We start from the raw sequence: 19,014 nt of genomic DNA, 5'->3' as shown, positions 1-19,014 counted from the left end.
ATTCTTGTATATTAGGCTAAAAATAGGGATCATTTGTGGTTATTCTTAGGGTTAGAGAGTGTTTTTTAGGTGATAGTTTAAAGCCTGGTACACACGCTGGATTGAACAAAAAAAACCTGACAGCTCCAGTCGGAGTCGCTGTACTAACAGTCCGATGTTAGTACAGTGATCTCCCCTGCAGAGCCCCGCCAGAACACTCTAGTCAGTGCTCTTTGCATTTGGTTGAGAGTGCTGATTGAGAGTGGTTTCCAGCATGCTCATCCGACAGAAGCTGGCCAAACGTCCGGCTTCTGTCGGACCGATTGACATGCACACGGACCGAATGCCGGATGGTTTTTATTGAATTGGAATGAATGAGTGACTTGTATAGCGCTACCTATGCGAACTGAGATCATTTAAGGTTAGGTCTATCCCAATGGTATAGGGATCCCTCCACACTACACAAAATGTTCCCATCAACTCCCGTCAACTCCAGCCTCCTGCTGGCGTTGTGGTTCGGCTATAGGGACCTATCTACATGTCTGGTGGGAATGCGAGAGGGTACGCCCTTTCTGGACTCAGGTATTTAAATGCCTTAATAAATTTTATGAGGAATCTTTATCGCCTACTCCATTGATTGCTCTCCTCTCAATACTCCCCGGGTCTAAAACATCACAGAAACTGAGAGTTCCCTGCTTTTTTCTGTCTTTAGCACGACCGCTCATTCCATTATAAAGGAAGACAACCACCACACCTCCCCTATCACAATGGGTCTCGACCATGAACGATACAGGGTGTTGTGGTCCATCTGGCTCTCCTCTTCAGATACCTTCACGACTATGCTCTTGACCCCAACAGGGTCATCCCAGTACATAGATTAAATACAGGGAGGGTGGAGGTGACAATCCCTAGGTGTCTTACCCTCTGCCTTCTATCTAACTCTTCCCACGAGTGTCTCTCCAGCAGTTCTCTCTCTCCTATGACCCCTCTTTCTATCTTTTCGTTCTCCTTACACTCTATCTGAGCCCTTACTTGGGTTTCTTTTCTTCTTCCCTTTTCCCTCTTATTTGATTTGGTCTCCCATTTTTAATTTTTTTTCTTCTTCATTATTCTTTTACATAGTTTTATCGTGAACAGCAATGACCTTTGGTTTAGAAGGTCCCTCGCAGCAGATGACAGTTGACACCCCTTGTAATACATTATTTGCTCGTAAGAATCAAGCTATGAGCGATAGCCATCGAGCTGACTCATTATTGGTTGTCACTCAGATGTAATTTTAATGTTTTTCTTTGTGAAACTTGTGAAATTGACAATAAACACATTTTCAACCCTAAAGGGTTAGGTCAAGGACTAAAGCGACACAAAACTTTGGTTTAAAAAAAAATCGAATAAATGGACCAGGACTTTCCCTTAGCTCAGCTAAGGCCAGGTTCACATATGTGCGGCCGCAGTTTCGTGCCTGGGGTTCAGTGTGTTTCTGTTAACAGGTTCATGTGCGATTCAGGTCCGAATTTTAGCCTGAATTTGCACCTGAACCGGACCCAAAAACGCACAGGACCCTTTTGCAAACCACACCGCGGCCATCTCGGACTTGTGTGAACTGGCTCCATTGAGAGCTAGTCACACTCGCATGTCATGCGAATTGGATGCGGTGACACCGCATCCAATTCGCACATATGTGAACCCAGCCTAAAAGAGTCTTGGAGAATAATCAAAGCTGCAATGTACCATGAAATGATGCTCCGGACTTTTCAGCATTTGTATATATCCTCTGGTTACCCGAAATGTGGTCTTTTCAGATGCGGATTTATTCCATGCCTTAAATGGCCTTGTAAAAATCTTGGCCAAGATTTTTAAGCTTTTGTTTTTATGGTTAAAGGAATAATAAAGTACTGTTTTTATAACATTCGGTAAGACCAATTTCGATGTGCCTTGTTTTGAATTTTGTAAAAGATCACGGGGGTTGTAGTCAAAGCACCTTAGGCACTTTCACACAGAGCGGATCCACTGGACAGGCTCCGCTAGCTCAGTGGGGGATTGCTCAGTTGATCCCCACTGAGCAGGCAGATGACAGGTCCATCTCCGCTCACTGTGCCGGGACAGACCTGCCAGAGCCCCGATGTTCTCTATGGGGAGATCAGATGAAAACGGACAGCCTGTCCGTTTTCATCCGATCCGCCAGACGAATGGCGAACATATCGCCATCCGTCTGTTTTGAGCGGATCTTGTCGGATCGGATGGTAGGCGGGTGTCAGCAGACACATCTCCGCTGACATCCGCCTGCCCATAGAAGTCAATGGCTGGCCCGCTCGGATCTGCCTGAAAAAACATACAGGCAGATTTGAGCGGGCTGATCATGTGAAAGGGGCCTTATTGTAATGTTTGTAGTGTTTCACAAAGCTGAGGTATTACCTAGGAAAAAACACAAGGACTCAGAAAGACTGCACAGCAACATGCTGGGGGCCACATTGCCGAGGACCCTCCCAATCTGCTCCTCCCGGCGTTCTCCCTCCTTCCTCTCATCACGCTGAAAGAGGAGAAAATATGGCAAAAAAGTGAAAGGCATGAAAAGAGATAATAAATATGCCAGAGCTGTTGTGAATTGAGTGCATTCATTTCTACACAAACATTTAAAACATTAGTTCATCTCATCCAATAAAGAATGGCAAAATATTGTCAGACGTTCTAACCCTTCCCCACACTTCTAAAAAAGTGCATTTGTTTTTGTCTGTATACCCTTTACAGACCTTTCCTATCGCTTCCTGTCCTCATGTAGATATACTGTAAATACTCGGGTATGTTCCTGACACTCAGTTGAAACAAGGAAGCCATTTGATCAGTGGTGAACTGTCTTCAACACTGCAGAACAGTTCTAGTTAAGCTTGGGTTCACACTATAGCGATGCGGGAACCAGCACAATTCCAGTGCCAGTTCCCGCATCGCATCTCTCCCCTAGGCAGTTCACACTGCCCTCTGCGAACCGCTGTGGGTGTCAATACAATGCTAATGACACCCCCAGAATGGTTCACAGATCGCAGTGTGAACTGTGGATTCAGACAGGAATCAGATCGCATCAACCCAATGCGATCACATTCCAGTTCGGGAAAAAAAAAAGTTTCTGCACCTTTTTTGTGCGAATCCAATGCGAGTTCAGCCATACAACTCTATGGCTGAATTTGCATAGCACAGACATCGCATGTGATCGGCACAGCAATACGGGTGCAAATCACATGCGATGTCTGTGTTTGCATATGTGTGAACCCAGGCTGAATGTGATAAAATGCTACTAGCATTGCTAGAATGTGGATAATGGAAAAAGTGGAGGTGTTCTGCTGCTATTGCAACCAGTCTATTTACCATTTTTCATCATAGTTGGTTGTTTAGAGGCATATTTGTACCTGTAGCTCCAGAACAAAAATGAAGATGTTGTCTGCTCCAACTGCCAGAACCAGGAAGGGCACAACCTCAACAATGATCAGCGAAGATGGTACACCCAGGTAGCAAAAAAAACCCATTGATGAGAATACAGCTCCAAGGACAACCAGGATTCCTCCAAGGCCCAGAGTCACTTTAGAGTCCACCTAATGGAAGAGAAAGAATCATTTAAAATTATGTGACACTCACAATCTAGATGGTTTATGAAAAAAAGGTTGACTTTCTATTGGGAGGTTTGGTCGTGTTACCTAATTGCCATTTTTAATGGAGGATCTAATTTGTTGTTTCCTGTGTTTTGATGATTCCCATTCACACAAAAAAAATATTACAAATATCAGCTCATTCCTTTTTTTGTTTAGCAAAATAAAGGAAATACAAATATGACCTCCATTTACATTTTGTTACAGTTTTAGCAAGTAAAGGTTCTTTGTCAAGCTCGGTCTGCAGTCAAGCTTGAGATACTGGTTTTATACATAGCAAGGGGTAGATGGACATTTTACATTTTTGTATTGCCTTTTTGCTAAAAAAATAAATCAATAAATAAAGGAGCTACAGTAATATTTTACTATATTTAAAGTCCTTATTGGAGAATACTTCTGTGGAAGTATGGTTGATCTGCATGGATATGTTATATGGTTATGGTGGTCACAGTGAGTTCAGTTATAATATATGTGATTTGGTAGCACAAGTGGTGTAATTGTTGCACTTGCAGTAAATGTGGCTTTATTGCATATGGGATATTTTAATGCAGGGAATAAAATGATTGTAAGAGGTTTGTAGTATGGCTGTTGTCAGGAGAATATTTGAAACATTCAATTTGCAGGGCACAATATTGCAGCACATGAGGAGTGCTTGTCATGAGCCAATGGTATATAAACAAATCTGCTTTTAAAAAAGTAAATATTACCAGCACTCTCCGGAAGCTACTGTACTCCCCCAAGGCAAGTGCTATATATATGAAGATCACCAGATAGCTGATGGCAAATATAGGAATATCTTCTGTGGTGGTTCGGCTGATCTCATCCTCCAGTGATCGCTGTTAAAAGATCAAACACAAGGCTCAGAGGTTTGCATTCCTATACAGCATGGAAGGTAGAAATTAAAAAGAAACAGAGAAGGAATACAGTCAGATACAGACCACAGGGTGGCCTAGATCTGGAGGAGATACAAAATATTCTGATAGGACCAAAAGAACGTGTGAATGGTCATGTTATGGCACCACTTACCTCTGCCATATAAGCTAAGATCAAGTTACTCTTAGGGTCCTGCTGATACTCTTTCAAGATGTTCAGGAACTCCTTCTCCCAAAGCATCACATAGTCAAACCGAGGGTCAGATCGGGCATAATTGTTTAGTGAAATGGTCAGAATCAGACCTTGTGATACTGAGTATTGATTGTCTGCAGGACAAAGAATTATTGTTAGGAATAGAGTATTATAAAAAAAAAGGTCATTCTATGATGCTCTCTAATGGTAATATTACTGAAGTTGACAATATTTCATAAATATTTGGATTTTATTGCAGAAAAAAAATAGTGTACACAGATGAGGCTGAATATGAAACAATCTTTAGGTATAAGTTTTACACTAGGCCTTACATGATAGAAACCAGTCATTGACCAAATGGGCGTTTTCCTTATGTCCTCTCTGGAACTGTGGAAATTGTGTACATAGTGTGCATAGGGTGTGGGGTAAAATATTCGAAATGTAATTCATCTTTTTAGTGTGCTTACTGGGATCATCACAAAAACATGTAGAACTGATTGTTTTAATAATGATCTGTTGCTGATCAGTACAATCAGAACAGAATAACCAGAGGTCAGACTAGTTCTGAATGATAAAAAATATCGCCAGCAATATAACAAACATAATTCCATAGTCCATATAAATGTAGAATAGTGATGATCAGTAAATCTCAACACCAGTCACTATTTTTTCATTTTTTTTTTTGGACAGAGGGGGGGAATTTTTAGAACTTTGTGGGGGCTTTTTTGGTCCATGTTCCCTCTGGGGAGATAAGACCTCTCTTTTCCAGTCTACTTGTCACCATTTAAGGAAGTGAGAAAGAATCTCGGTGACAGGACATCACTGAAACATGAAGTGAAGGGGAATCTCAGAAAGACATCAAAGGACACAAATAGCAATATAAACATTCTGACAAAAAACAAAACTTTAAAATAATGGACTGCAAGTTTTTTTTCTTCTAAACCGGTTTGCATTTATATAGTGTCAAAACTAAATTTCCCATATTGTGCAGTATTGACAGACTGCCTAAGATTTGACAGTTCTTTAAAAGTTAAAAGATAAGTGTATTGTGAGGTGTTGGTACATAAAAAGAAGTTGTTACCATCATAACCACCCACAGCGAGGAACGGGAAGACAGGAGCACCATAATCAGCCATACAACTCAGCTCTAAATCTGTGACATCCTTAAAAGACAGCGGGGAACTGCAAAGAAAGTACAACATAAAAGAAAAAGCTGAAATCAGAATTTGCTTTGTACTAATGTCTGACCCTAAAGCCTTCATTTAATATATCTGGCCTGTTGGGAACCATCACGGAGCACAATGCAGTATAATTATTGGGAGTTATTCACTCCTGCCCCAAATAAACTTATGGAGGGTCAACATTTATACAGACACTCCACTGCTAACACCCACTAGCTTATTTAACCCCTTCACGCCTACCTAACGCAAATATGCGGCCTTCGGCTTCAAGGGGTTGTATCGGGGTGATGCGGTACCGTTTTTTAGAGCCGACGGTTGGCTTTCTTGTAATAACAAACTGATGCGGCTAATCAGCCGCTCAGTTGTTATTACAAACAGCAGGAGGAGACTCCCCCCCTCCCTCCGCCTTCTGCGGCTCGCCCAGGCTCTCTCGTCCCAGCTTTGATCAGATCTCGGATCTAGTAACCCGGAATTGATGTCATGACATCGCTTCTGGTTAACTGAAGCCTTAAATGCGCCAGATTTTTAAAAAATGTCCGTATTCAAAACAGCCAAACTTAGCATTTTGAATGCTTTTAAGTGCAAAGGAGGGATTTGGGGTCTTATAGACCCCAGATCCCATCATAAAGAGTACCTGGCACTGCCTATTACTGTCACAAGGAATGTTTACATTCCTTTTCACAGAAATAAAAGTGATCAAAAAATAATAAAAATTAAAAGGACAGTGTAAAAAAATTTAATAAATAAGAAAAAAAAAATTAAAGTGCCCAGTCCCTCCATATTTGTGTGCAGAAGCAGTGTTCGAACCACACATGTGAGGTATCGTTGTGATCGTTAGAGCAAAAGCAATAAATCCAGCACTAAACCTCCGCAGTAACTCTAAACTGGTCATCGTTAAAAAAATGTAAAATGTCACCTATGGAGAATTTTAAGTACCATAGTTTGTCGCCATTCCACGAGTGTGCGCAATTCTAAAGCATGAAATGTTAGGTATCTATTTACAGGGCGTAACATCATCTTTCACGTTATACCCCAAAAAAAGGGCTAAATCCACTGTTTTGTGTTTTTATTTAATTCATAAAACTGTATTTTGTCCAAAAGAATTGCATTCAAAAGACCGCTGCACAAATGCAGTGTGACATAAAATATTGCAATGACTGCCATTTTATTCTCTAGGGTCTCTGCTAAAAATGTTTGGGGCGTCTAAGTAATTTTCTACTGATTTTAACTTGTAAGCAACAAGTGTCAGAAAAAGGCTTAAGCGTGAAGGGGTTAAAAAGGTAGTGCCAGGTCTATTGTCTATGTACATAAAATATATGTAAACCCTCACCTTGAAAAAAAAACAAATCAAGTTTAAAATAGAAATGAAAGGCAAAACATTTGTGTATAGTTATAAAAAAAAATTATAAACATTTTTTTCCTCTTTTTTTATAAACAATCACATACCCTCTGTTCTCAGCTGCAAAAGAGCTGGGGGAGGAGGAGCAGCAGTACACTGATCTTCCCAGTGAAAGGCTGTGCGGGGGGGGGGGGGAGTAAGGTCAGGACAGCAGGCTGAGTTCCCAGCATAGCTAGAGAACTGACCACAGTGTGTTCTTTTGTGTGGTCAGTTTTTAATAGGTAAGCAGAAGGACTGGTAGGAACACCAGGGATTTCACATAAAGGAAGCAATACAAAGAGAACAGGACACTTTTTCATACAAGTACAAGGGACAGAAGGCACATATCAGGAATATGAAATGTTGGGTTTACATACTATATAATTTCAAGATGCAGTAACCCATAGAAGCTAATTGGTTGAATGTTTTACAGATGTGGGTACAGTAAACTGAAATCAGATTGGTTGTTATGAATTTCTTCACTTTGCACATGAAATAATTTGTGCAGACCTAAAAAAGTGTCCACATATTAATGATGCCATACGATTACAGCATGAAAATATTAACACCAGTTTTATATGAATATCTTAGAAAATTATCTTAGATGACATGTATTCATACTGCACTGAAGCCCATACTTGATTCTACATTTATTGTATACTGGGCTCTTAATCTAAGTTGACAGTTGCGTTTTACTCAACTTGCAGTGAACATGTATCTATAAGAATGTTTGTGTTTGTAAAGAAAATAACGTCTGGGTTGTTTAAGTATTTATAATACATCCAATCCAAATTGGAAGGCATTTTGTGCATATATTTAATATACCTATTTTCATGCAGTACTTGGTATGTTCCCAAACTTACTTGACACAGTACATAAAGTGGTCCCTCCATCCCACTTTTTTTGTTTCACCAGATAATGTCTGCATCACTTCCAAGTTAAACCGGGTCTTGTTGTTCTGAAAGTACTGCATTAGACTGTTTACACAGCAGTCCGTCTCTGAGGGGTTGGATGGGTTTAGGGGTGCAAAGCAAACATCTTTCAGTGTCACATTTTTCTGATGTTTTTCTGACCACACCTACAAGGAAAATAAACAAGTAGTAGTATCTAAATTATACTCATATATTAAAACTTAATCCCGAGAACATTCAGCATAAGGCACAACATTTTAGGTAGGGTTTTCCATTTTATTAAATATTAATAAACACAAAAACAATGTGCAAGCTACACACATATGATATAAGCCAAGAGCAGATTCCAAACAACTATAATTTTAAAAACATAGCCTAAGCTAAATAGCATCTGGTCATGTATAACAGGTCATCATAGATAATACATGTAGAATAGGTCATCAGAGACCATACATGTAGAATAGGTCATTATAGACCGTAAATGTAGAATAGGTCATCACACTACCCCCCCACCTGTCACACTATCCCCCCCCCACCTGTCACACTGCCCCCAACCTGTCATACTGCCCCCCCACCTGTCACACTGCGCCCTACCTGTCACACTGCCCCCTATCTGTCACACTGCCCCCCTCCCATTACACTGTCCCCACCTGTCACACTGCCCTCCTCCCATCACACTGCCCCCCACCTGTCACACTGCCCCCCTCCCATTACACTCTCCCCACCTGTCACACTGCCCTCCTCCCGTCACACTGCCCCCTACCTGTCACACTGCCCCCCTCCCATTACACTGTCCCCACCTGTCACACTGCCCTCCTCCCGTCACACTGCCCCCCACCTGTCACACTGCCCCCCTTCCGTTACACTGCCCCCCCACGTCACACTGCCCCCCCACATGTTGCACTTTCCCCCACCTGTCACACTGCCCCCCCACCTGTCACACTGTCCCCCACCTGTCACACTGTCCCCCTGCCGTCACACTGCCCCCCTCCTGTCACACTGCCCTCCACCTGTCACACTACCCCCCACCTGTCACACTGCCCCCCACCTGTCGCATTGCCCCCCATGTCTCATTGTCCATTTTATTAAATATTAATAAACACAAAAACAATGTGCAAGCTACACACATATGATATAAGCCAAGAGCAGATTCCAAACAACTATAATTTTAAAAACATAGCCTAAGCTAAATAGCATCTGGTCATGTATAACAGGTCTTCATAGATAATACATGTAGAATAGGTAATCAGAGACCATACATGTAGAATAGGTCATTATAGACCGTAAATGTAGAATAGGTCATCACACTACCCCCCCACCTGTCACACTATCCCCCCCACCTGTCACACTGCCCCCAACCTGTCATACTGCCCCCCACCTGTCACACTGCGCCCTACCTGTCACACTGCCCCCTACCTGTCACACTGCCCCCCTCCCATTACACTGTCCCCACCTGTCATACTGCCCTCCTCCCATCACACTGCCCTCCACCTGTCACACTGCCCCCCTCCCATTACACTCTCCCCAGCTGTCACACTGCCCTCCTCCCTTCACACTGCCCCCTACCTGTCACACTGCCCCCCTCCCATTACACTGTCCCCACCTGTCACACTGCCCTCCTCCCGTCACACTGCCCCCCACCTGTCACACTGCCCCCCTTCCGTTACACTGCCCCCCCACGTCACACTGCCCCCCCACATGTTGCACTTTCCCCCACCTGTCACACTGCCCCCCCACCTGTCACACTGTCCCCCACCTGTCACACTGTCCCCCTGCCGTCACACTGCCCCCCTCCTGTCACACTGCCCTGCACCTGTCACACTACCCCCCACCTGTTACACTGCCCCCCACCTGTCGCATTGCCCCCCATGTCTCATTGTCCCCCACCTGTCCCACTGCCACCCACCACCTGTCACACTGTCCCCTACATGTCACACTGCCCCCCTCCCATCACACTGTCCCCCTTCCGTCACACTGACCCCCTTCTATCACAGAGAAAATGAATCACCGCTCAGGAGAACTTGCTTTCAGGTGTGTGTTAGTGAATCCTTCAGAGGAGAGGAGTCCCAGGTGCTGGCTAAATGCAAATTGAAGCAGGGTTTGAAACAGGAAAATCTGGATGCCGCACACCGGATAAAGTTGAAAACATCTTCTTTATTGTAAAACTTGGATCATAAAAAACAGGACAATCTGGCGGGTGGTACAGACACAGCTGACGCGTTTCGCGCTCTAGTTCGAGCGCTTACTCATAGCTAGATTGTCCTGTTTTTTATGATCCAAGTTTTACAATAAAGAAGACGTTTTCAACTTTATCCGGTGTGCGGCATCCAGATTTTCCTGTTTCAAACCCCCCTTCTATCACACTGTCCCCCACCTGTCACACTGCCCTCTTCCATCACACTGTCCCCCACCTGTCACACTGTCCCCCACCTGACACACTGCCCTTTTCCATCACACTATCCCCCACCTGTCACACTGCCCTCTTTAATCACGCTGTCCCCCACCTGTCACACTGCCCTATTCCATCACACTGTCCCCCACCTGTCACACTGCCCTCTTTCGTCATGCTGGCCCCTCACCTGTCACACTGCCCTCTTCCATCACACTGTCCCCCACCTGTCACACTGTCCCCCACCTGACACACTGCCCTATTCCATCACACTGTCCCCCACCTGTCACACTGCCCTCTTTCATCATGCTGGCCCCTCACCTGTCACACTGCCCTCTTCCATCACACTGTCCCCCACCTGTCACACTGCCCCCCACCTGTCACACTGCCCTCTTCCATCACACTGTCCCCCCACATGTCACACTGCCCTCTTCCATCACACTGTCCCCCCACATGTCACACTGCGCTCTTCCATCACACTGTCCCCCCCCACATGTCACACTGCCCTCTTCCATCACACTGTCCCCCACCTGTCACACTGCCCTCTTTCATCACGCTGTCCCCCACCTGTCACACTCTCCCCCACCTGACACACTGCCCCCCACCTGACACACTGCCCTATTCCATCACACTGTCCCCCACCTGTCACACTGCCCTCTTTCATCACACTGTCCCCCACCTGTCACACTGTCCCCCACCTGACACACTGCCCTATTCCATCACACTGTCCCCCACCTGTCACACTGCCCTCTTTCATCACGCTGGCCCCTCACCTGTCACACTGCCCTCTTCCATCACACTGTCCCCCACCTGTCACACTGTCCCCCACCTGACACACTGCCCTATTCCATCACACTGTCCCCCACCTGACACACTGCCCTCTTTCATCACGCTGTCCCCCACCTGTCACACTGTCCCCCACCTGACACACTGCCCCCCACCTGTTACACTGCCCTCTTCCATCACACTGTCACCCACCTGTCACACTGCCCCTCACCTGTCACACTGCCCTCTTCCATCACACTGTCCCCCCACATGTCACACTGCCCTCTTCCATCACACTGTCCCCCACTTGTCACACTGCCCTCTTCCATCACACTATTCCCACCTGTCACCACTGCCCCCTCACGTCACACTGCCCAGATACCCCTGGGGTCTTTATTAGAATTGGGGGGGGGGGTGATATATATACTGATTTTATCAGATCACGGAAAGTGGGCTTTATTATAATGGGAAATTGGGGGGGGGGTTATCAAAATGGGAAATGAGCACTTTATTGGAGAACCAAACCAGAACCAAAGGACATTATATAGGTAATTTTAGGGCATAGGAAGGGCTATAGGTGATTTCACCCACAGATAAAGCAATGGGTCTGTGACTGTCCTGTACATCCAGGGTTAATGATCATCAATATCATTGATATTATAGAGGTGGCATGGCACCTACAGGACCGGACAGGGGACACCTCAGTCGGTGTGTCACTCACAGCCCAGAAAGTCACACAGACGTGGATTGAGTGCAGATTTTCCCCTTTTATTGGCACATTGGCTCCTGGTGGTTAACCCTCGAGAGTCCAGGGGACCCAGACACCCCAACATTAGCCACTGGGGACTCTGGGAGAGTCTGTTAGCTATCATGGACATGTCTGGAAACCCTGTGCTGGGAAGGAAGGATTTGGTGGGATCTCATACTTTCTGGAAAATAAGCCTTATTCTATTTGTACTTAACCCCTTCAATCACCTCTTTCTTTACCCTGTCACTGACACATTAGCAGACTTTCAAGTTCTAGGGAAATACTGATATACTGTATATCTTATTATTATTTTTACCATGTGGCGTGTGGATGGAGGACTTGGGTTTTTTGCCCCGGGTGAAAGAATGTCTAGCTTCACCACTGCACACACACACACAAACTACTTTGTTTATGCCAATGGTTCTTCGCCCTTGTCTATATTGTTTTAGTATAAATTAAATTCAATATTAGCAATTTTTGAGATATTCTGTTCACAATGATAATAAAGCTGGATACACATTATACAATTTTCTGTAGAAAAGAAAATTCTGTAGAAGAGAAAATCTAATAGTGTGTATGGGGCTTAACTCTGGTTTTTGCCCCTAATGTATTGTTATTTTCTGGATGGTGTTAAGAGTGTTATGAGGTGTCAGTTGAGGAGCGCAAGAAAATAACCATTTGCGGGTGTGATAAAATATTGACATCAGAATTATAGGTCTCACTGGTTCAATGCTCATTGCTTGTTTTGTAACATTTGTTTGTGCAAAATTATTAAAGAAGCATAATTCTAGATGAAATCGAGGTTATGCCACTTCAACTATCTCAAATGTCAAATGAAATTATAGCCTGAGAACAACTAAATATGCAATTGAAATACAAATATGAGAACTTTTTTGCCTGCCAGAGAATTAGTAATATATTCAGACCAGAAATCTCTAGCTGCGCGAAATTCAACGGCAGCAGCGGTTTGGTCAATAGAAAACCCCCAGTTTACTGATTGGATAATGAAGGAGCAGCAGTACAGTTATGAGGTCATCTCTGTTTTCACTCTGTTATCTCCTTCTATCAAAATGCTGTCTATGCTTCTGCCTAGGGGATTATAAGGACTTATTTTAAGACCAAACTAGTTGAGTGTACAATTTATATCTACCTGGGCTTTAGTTTTAATATAGTCAATTGCCCTACAATAGTATACAGTAGAGTATATACAGGTTGAAATAGAAATTCTTGCATGGTGCATGCAGCCTGTATTTCGGGGACTGACTGAATTTGTATAAAGTGAATCCCTCTATTACATGGATCGCACTATATGGAGCTTTGAAGCTACTAAACTCCATAACTGCATATTGAGATGGTGACTCAAACCATTGTATGCTAAGGGAAATTCATTACTTTTGGTCGCTTTTGCTTTTGACTCAAATGGTGAGTCAGTCCAACATACACAATATTGTCAAAAGTATTGGGACACCTGCCTTTACATGCACATGTACTTTAAAGTGGTTGTAAACCCACTTTTTGGACTTCTACCTATAGGTAAGCTTAGAATAAGGTTTACCTATAGGTAGTGGAAATATCTCATAAACGTGCGCCGTTTAGGAGATATTTCACTTGTAGTCCGCCTGAAATTCCAACGGCGCATGCGCGGGGAAGAAACGAAACTAAGTTCCGTTTCTTCCCTAGCCTATGCCGTTAATCGTGACTTCCGTGCGCATGCATAGGAGTGACGTCACGCAGCTCCGGCGAATCACAGAGCCGGAATCCGTGGCCCGGAAGGAAGAGGGCCAGAAGATGGACGCTGCCCACACAAGGGACATCGCTGGATTCTTTTGCAGGTAAGTGGCACATAATGGGCTAGTATGCGATGCATACTAGCCCATTATGCTTTTCATTTGCAGGCTGCAGCAGCGAGCAAAAGAGGAAGTAAAACCCATCAGGGTTTACTTCCTCTTTAATGGAATCCCAGTCTTAGTCCGTAGGCTTCAATATTGAGTTGGCCCACCCTTTGCAGCTGTAACAACTTCAACTCTTCTGGAAAGGCTGTCCACAAGGTTTAGGAGTGTGTCTATGGGAATGTTTGACCATTCTTCCAGAAGCGCATTTGTGAGGCCAGGCACTGATGTTGGATGAGAAGGCCTGGCTCGCAGTCTCCGCTCTAATTTTTCCCAAAGGTGTTCTATCGGGTTGAGGTCAGGACTCTGTGCAGGCCAGTCAAGTTCCTCCACACCAAACTCGCTCATCTATGTCTTTATGGACCTTGCTTTGTGCAAACTGTTCCCACAAAGTTGGGAGCATGAAATTGTCCAAAATGTCTTGTTATGCTGACGTCTAAAGGTTTTCCCTTCACTAGAACTAAGGGGTCAAGGCAAACACCTAAAAAACAACCCCACACCATAACCCCTCCTCCACCAAATGATTTGGACCAGTATACAAATCAAGGTCCATAAAGACATGGATGAGCAAGTTTGGGGTGGAGGAACTTGACTGGCCTGCACATATAGTGTATATTCACTATTGTTTAAGAATCAAAGTGAGAAGCAAGCAACTACTGTTTATTCGCTGCTACCAAACAATACAGTAAGCTGATGAGCGAAACTATTGAGCAATGCATGTACGCTACCACTAGTTATATTAATTCAGTACTAATGATCATAAATTATTATCTCTGTTATTTAAATTGCAGACAAACCTCCCAGCCTCTAAGGACTATCCCTTTATAATTTGCTTCAGTTTACCCAAATCCCTTATTCTCAGTCTTACTCCATACCAAACAATATTTGGTTAACTGCATGCATGGCTAAAAATGTGTATGGAGCAGGAAGGGGGCATTCAAATTCTACCATCAATGTACTAAAACTCATTGATGCATTAGTAAACAAATAAAACCCTCCAAAACTAGAATCATTACCATTGTGCTTTATTTTCTTAGCATTTTAGTTTAGGTTGAACTCAGGGAAGTGGCCCACCAAACCCCTAATCTGCCCCACTCCTGTTTTGCTCTTAAGTGCCTGCAGAAAGACTATAAATACCAAAAGTTAAGATAGAATATGCTATGCATATTACTAGGTCTTCATTGCTGCACTATTTTTCCTGTTATCCACTGGTTCAAAGTCACCATAAAAGGTAATGTTCTAAAATTAACAAGCTGATTGTAATAAAAAATTCAAAAAACAAAAGTGTTAAAAGATAATACAAACAATAGATTGATTCACCAATGCCCTGTACACACGGTCGGATTTTCCGATGGAAAATGTGTGATAGGGCCTTGTTGTCGGAAATTCCGACTGTGTGTAGGCTCCATCGCACATTTTTCATAGGAATTTCCGACACACAAAGTTTGAGAGCTTGCTATAAAATTTTCCAACAACAAAATCCATTGTCAGAAAATCCGACGCACAAAGTGCCACGCATGCTCAGAATAAATTAAGAGACTAAAGCTATTGGCTACTGCCCCGTTTATAGTCCCGACGTACATGTTTTACGTCACTACGTTCAGAACGATCGGATTTTCCGACAACTTTGTGTGGCCGTGTGTATGCAAGACAAGTTTGAGCCAACATCCGTCGGAAAAAATCCATGGATTTTGTTGTCGAAATGTCCAATCAATGTCCGACCGTGTGTACAGGGCATTAAACTGGAGCATGCAAAATCTGGCGCAGCTGTGCATAGAAACCAATCAGCTTCAGGCTTTTTTTTTCGTCAAAGCTTATCTCAACAAGCTGAAGTTAGAAGTTGATTCGCTACCATGCACAACTGCACAAGATTTCGCATTTTCCAGTTTTCCTAAATCTCCTCCAATTTGTTTTATACAATACTTCAAGGATTAGGGTACCGGAAGAGAGATTCTAAAATTTTGAAGATTATTTATCACTGAAGTTCATGTAAAGCACTAAAACCCCACAGTAAATACAGTTTTAGGGGTGCATTTACTACATGTTAAAAAAGTCTTAGGGGATCTTAAATCGCAACAGTTTGCACTGATCTACTTACCGCAATGTTCTGCAGCTTGGTCTGAAGGTCCAACATCTCTAGAAGGATATCGGGAGAAAGGATTCTGCTGAAGTTCAGTGTGCCAAAAAAGAGAGAGTCATAGCTATATGAAGAGCGATCGTTCACTGTGATGATTATCTGGTTAGTTCTAAAGAATGGTGCAAAATGTTTATCATGAAAGTCTTTCTCTTGTCTTGCCCTGCTATTTGGAGCAGACCACAGTTCCACTGGATCTGTAGTCAGCTTGATCAAGGCCATACCTGCTGAGAGTACCACAACTAGAACTAAAGAGACACAGATGACAGTCTTAGGGTAAGAAGCTATGACGGTGCCCCACCACTGGAATGTTTTCTCCATGGAGTGGTTAGTTTTTAGGCTCACCTTTTCTGAGCAGTTCAAATCGGCATATTTGATCCGTGGTATTTCTTTCCTTTTCTTTTTTCCACATCTATTTATAGAACAGTTCATAATCAGGAACATGATAAAAAATAGGATCAAGGTTCCACAAATGACACTGCTTATAATTAAGTACCCATCAATAGACCCTATCTTAAATGGGTCAGGTAGAGGCTCCGGTTCAGGGATTTTAGGGCATGCCTCTTTGCAGTCCTGGCAAGTGCAAGCATCATCATTACCTGGGCCTTCACTGCAGCTCCATACTCTGCTCTCATGGACCTCCACTCCACCACCAACTTCAGTGTCATTTCCTATTAGTCTGAAGTCAATAGCTAAGGGTGCCAGTCCATTGCTGATATCCCCTTGGAAGTCTAACCAACGTTGAGCTGAGCAAAATTCCGCTCCATATTTCCCACACATGGCAGCAATGGCAAAACCCCCTGTGGAGGGCAATCGTACATTTTTACAGGAGTCAAAAGATTGTTCTGCAAAACTTTGCTTAAAGTAGCATTCGTAGGCCAGCACACCTTTCTCAGGCTTCCCATCTACTATGGTATCATTTACACGTGTGACATTGATGAATAAACTTTGATTTGGGCTGCAAATGTTCTGACAATAGATATTGGCAAAGTTTTCTGCACAAGATGGACATCGACTCAGAATGACTTTTGATAACGCAAAGCTCTTCTGGACACTCTGTAGCTGTTTGGAAGAGCAGCAGGCATAAGTATTGTCATCTCCAGTGTAAAGCATCGGACAGATTTCCTTAAGAAGCAGTAGAGGAGTTCCATTGAGCTTCCTGGCTTCTGTGTTGGACAGACAGGGAATGATAGCTGGGATTAGGCTGTTGGTAACCTCAGGATTTAAGCCACATTCACCATACAATGTGCAATACCCCTCCTTCTTTATTGTGGTGTACCCTACAACCTGCAGAACAAAAATATATAGAAACAAAAGCTGGCTTAGTAAACTGTGCAAGGATAGTGACATAGGAACAGCATGCTGTGAAGCAGTAGACTGAACAGTGGCACATAACAGACAGAAGTTGAAAAATAAACATGAAAGTAGACATAAGTCTATGAAAAATTTAAGAAAAAAAATACATAATTGATACAAAAGAAAATTACAGTGTATCTAAAGGCAATTTTATTTTTTATTTTTTTGGACAGAGTAGGGGAGGTTTAAAATAACTGTTGGTTTTTGGTCATATGTGTCTCATTAGGAATATTTTTCCTTTACTTCCTGCCCTGTAGACTCAATAGGAAGTGAGAGGATATCTTCCCAATGTGAGGAAAATCCTCTTATGCAGTTGTCATTGAAACAAGGTTCCCATTGGAGTATTTCCCTTCTATTCCTGTTCTGCTGGCAACTCAAAATTTTGTGTTTTCCCTCGCTTTTGTTCTCCATGTTTGAAACAATTAGAGGGAGAGTGATTCTCCCTACCAGGTACAAAGACAGCAAAAAAAACTGATAACTCCCCACCACTCACTCAAAAACAGATTTGTATTTAGTCTAAATGGCATGTACTGTATATGGTCTCAACATGTTTATTGGATTTTTCCGAATGTGTTTATCCTTCTATCCTGTCTTCACAGTGGTGGATTTATTGACTGTTTAGTCTCTTCTCTTTGAACAGACAACTGTAAGGAAATTATACTGTAAGCTCACTCTTGCAGATATGGGGCTACATAGGTGTATATCAAATTGGACTTAGGGTTCTATAGGCTAGTTACTAGGCAGCAAAAGTCAATACATGAGGCATGGCCAGGCAGCAAACACTCAATGGTAAGCCCAAAGCAAACAGAGGAAGATGGAGTAATCATTTGATGCTGTCACCAAGCCTTGACACTTTCACCAGTCCATCTCACTCTCGTGGTCACCAGTCCATCTCACTCTTGTGGTCTAACGTGGTCACCAGTCCATCTCACTCTCGTAGTCTAACTTAATGTTACAATGTAAAGTCCTCTTAACATATTACTCCAATGTCAAAAATTTAAACCTTGGGACATATTCTTTCCTGTGTTTGATATTCAGCTAAAGCAAATTTATTTGTTACCAAACTTTCATGAGGACATCTGACCTAATCCTGCAAGCATTTGCCAATTCTCTGAAGAGCAGTGTTGGTCCATCATGGAAATACTGTATGGTACATATTAGTCTGGCTCTCAGAAGCTGTAGTAGCAGCTTATACTCTATGTGCCCAATAAGCAAATATCTACAGGAATCAGATAAAATCTTCTTACTTATGCAATTAGTGGTTTGAGCCCAGGTTTACATTGATGCGATTTGGCATGCGATTTGACATGTCAAATCGCATGCTAAATTGGCTGGCTTTTGCCAGCAATAGCACTATTCGAACTGGTCCAATTCCGACTTTGCGGCGCTGCACCGATTCCCAAAAGTAGTTTCTGTACTACTTTTGAGCGACTTCTGGTACGATTTCAATAGACATCTGTACAGGAACCCGCACAGATATCTCTGAAATCGCCCCATGAAGTCAGACTAACATGCGGGTATGAAATTGTGCGAGTTCAGCTGAACGCGTACGATTTCAATCCTGCAACAGTGTGAGCCTAGGCT

At 43.1% G+C, this 19,014-nt stretch overlaps 1 protein-coding gene across 1 annotated transcript in view; it reads right to left on the bottom strand.

Annotated features, from left to right (window-relative positions):
• The window catches only part of NPC1L1 (NPC1 like intracellular cholesterol transporter 1), a 79,866-nt gene that overhangs the window by 60,510 nt on the left and 342 nt on the right, over window positions 1-19,014 (bottom strand). The window contains exons 2-8 of the mRNA XM_073622184.1: window positions 16,039-17,361; window positions 8,102-8,316; window positions 5,761-5,861; window positions 4,641-4,813; window positions 4,322-4,450; window positions 3,378-3,560; window positions 2,392-2,506 (exon numbers count right to left, since the gene is read on the bottom strand). Coding sequence (XP_073478285.1) covers window positions 2,392-2,506; window positions 3,378-3,560; window positions 4,322-4,450; window positions 4,641-4,813; window positions 5,761-5,861; window positions 8,102-8,316; window positions 16,039-17,361 — 2,239 coding nt within the window. The remainder of the gene's footprint in view (window positions 1-2,391; window positions 2,507-3,377; window positions 3,561-4,321; window positions 4,451-4,640; window positions 4,814-5,760; window positions 5,862-8,101; window positions 8,317-16,038; window positions 17,362-19,014) is intronic.

Source organism: Aquarana catesbeiana, linkage group LG03, assembly GCF_042186555.1.
Source record: "Aquarana catesbeiana isolate 2022-GZ linkage group LG03, ASM4218655v1, whole genome shotgun sequence".
NCBI classification, from domain to species: domain Eukaryota; kingdom Metazoa; phylum Chordata; class Amphibia; order Anura; family Ranidae; genus Aquarana; species Aquarana catesbeiana.
The sequence above is the reverse complement of the archived record's forward strand: the minus strand, read 5'-3'. Positions and strand labels throughout refer to the sequence as shown.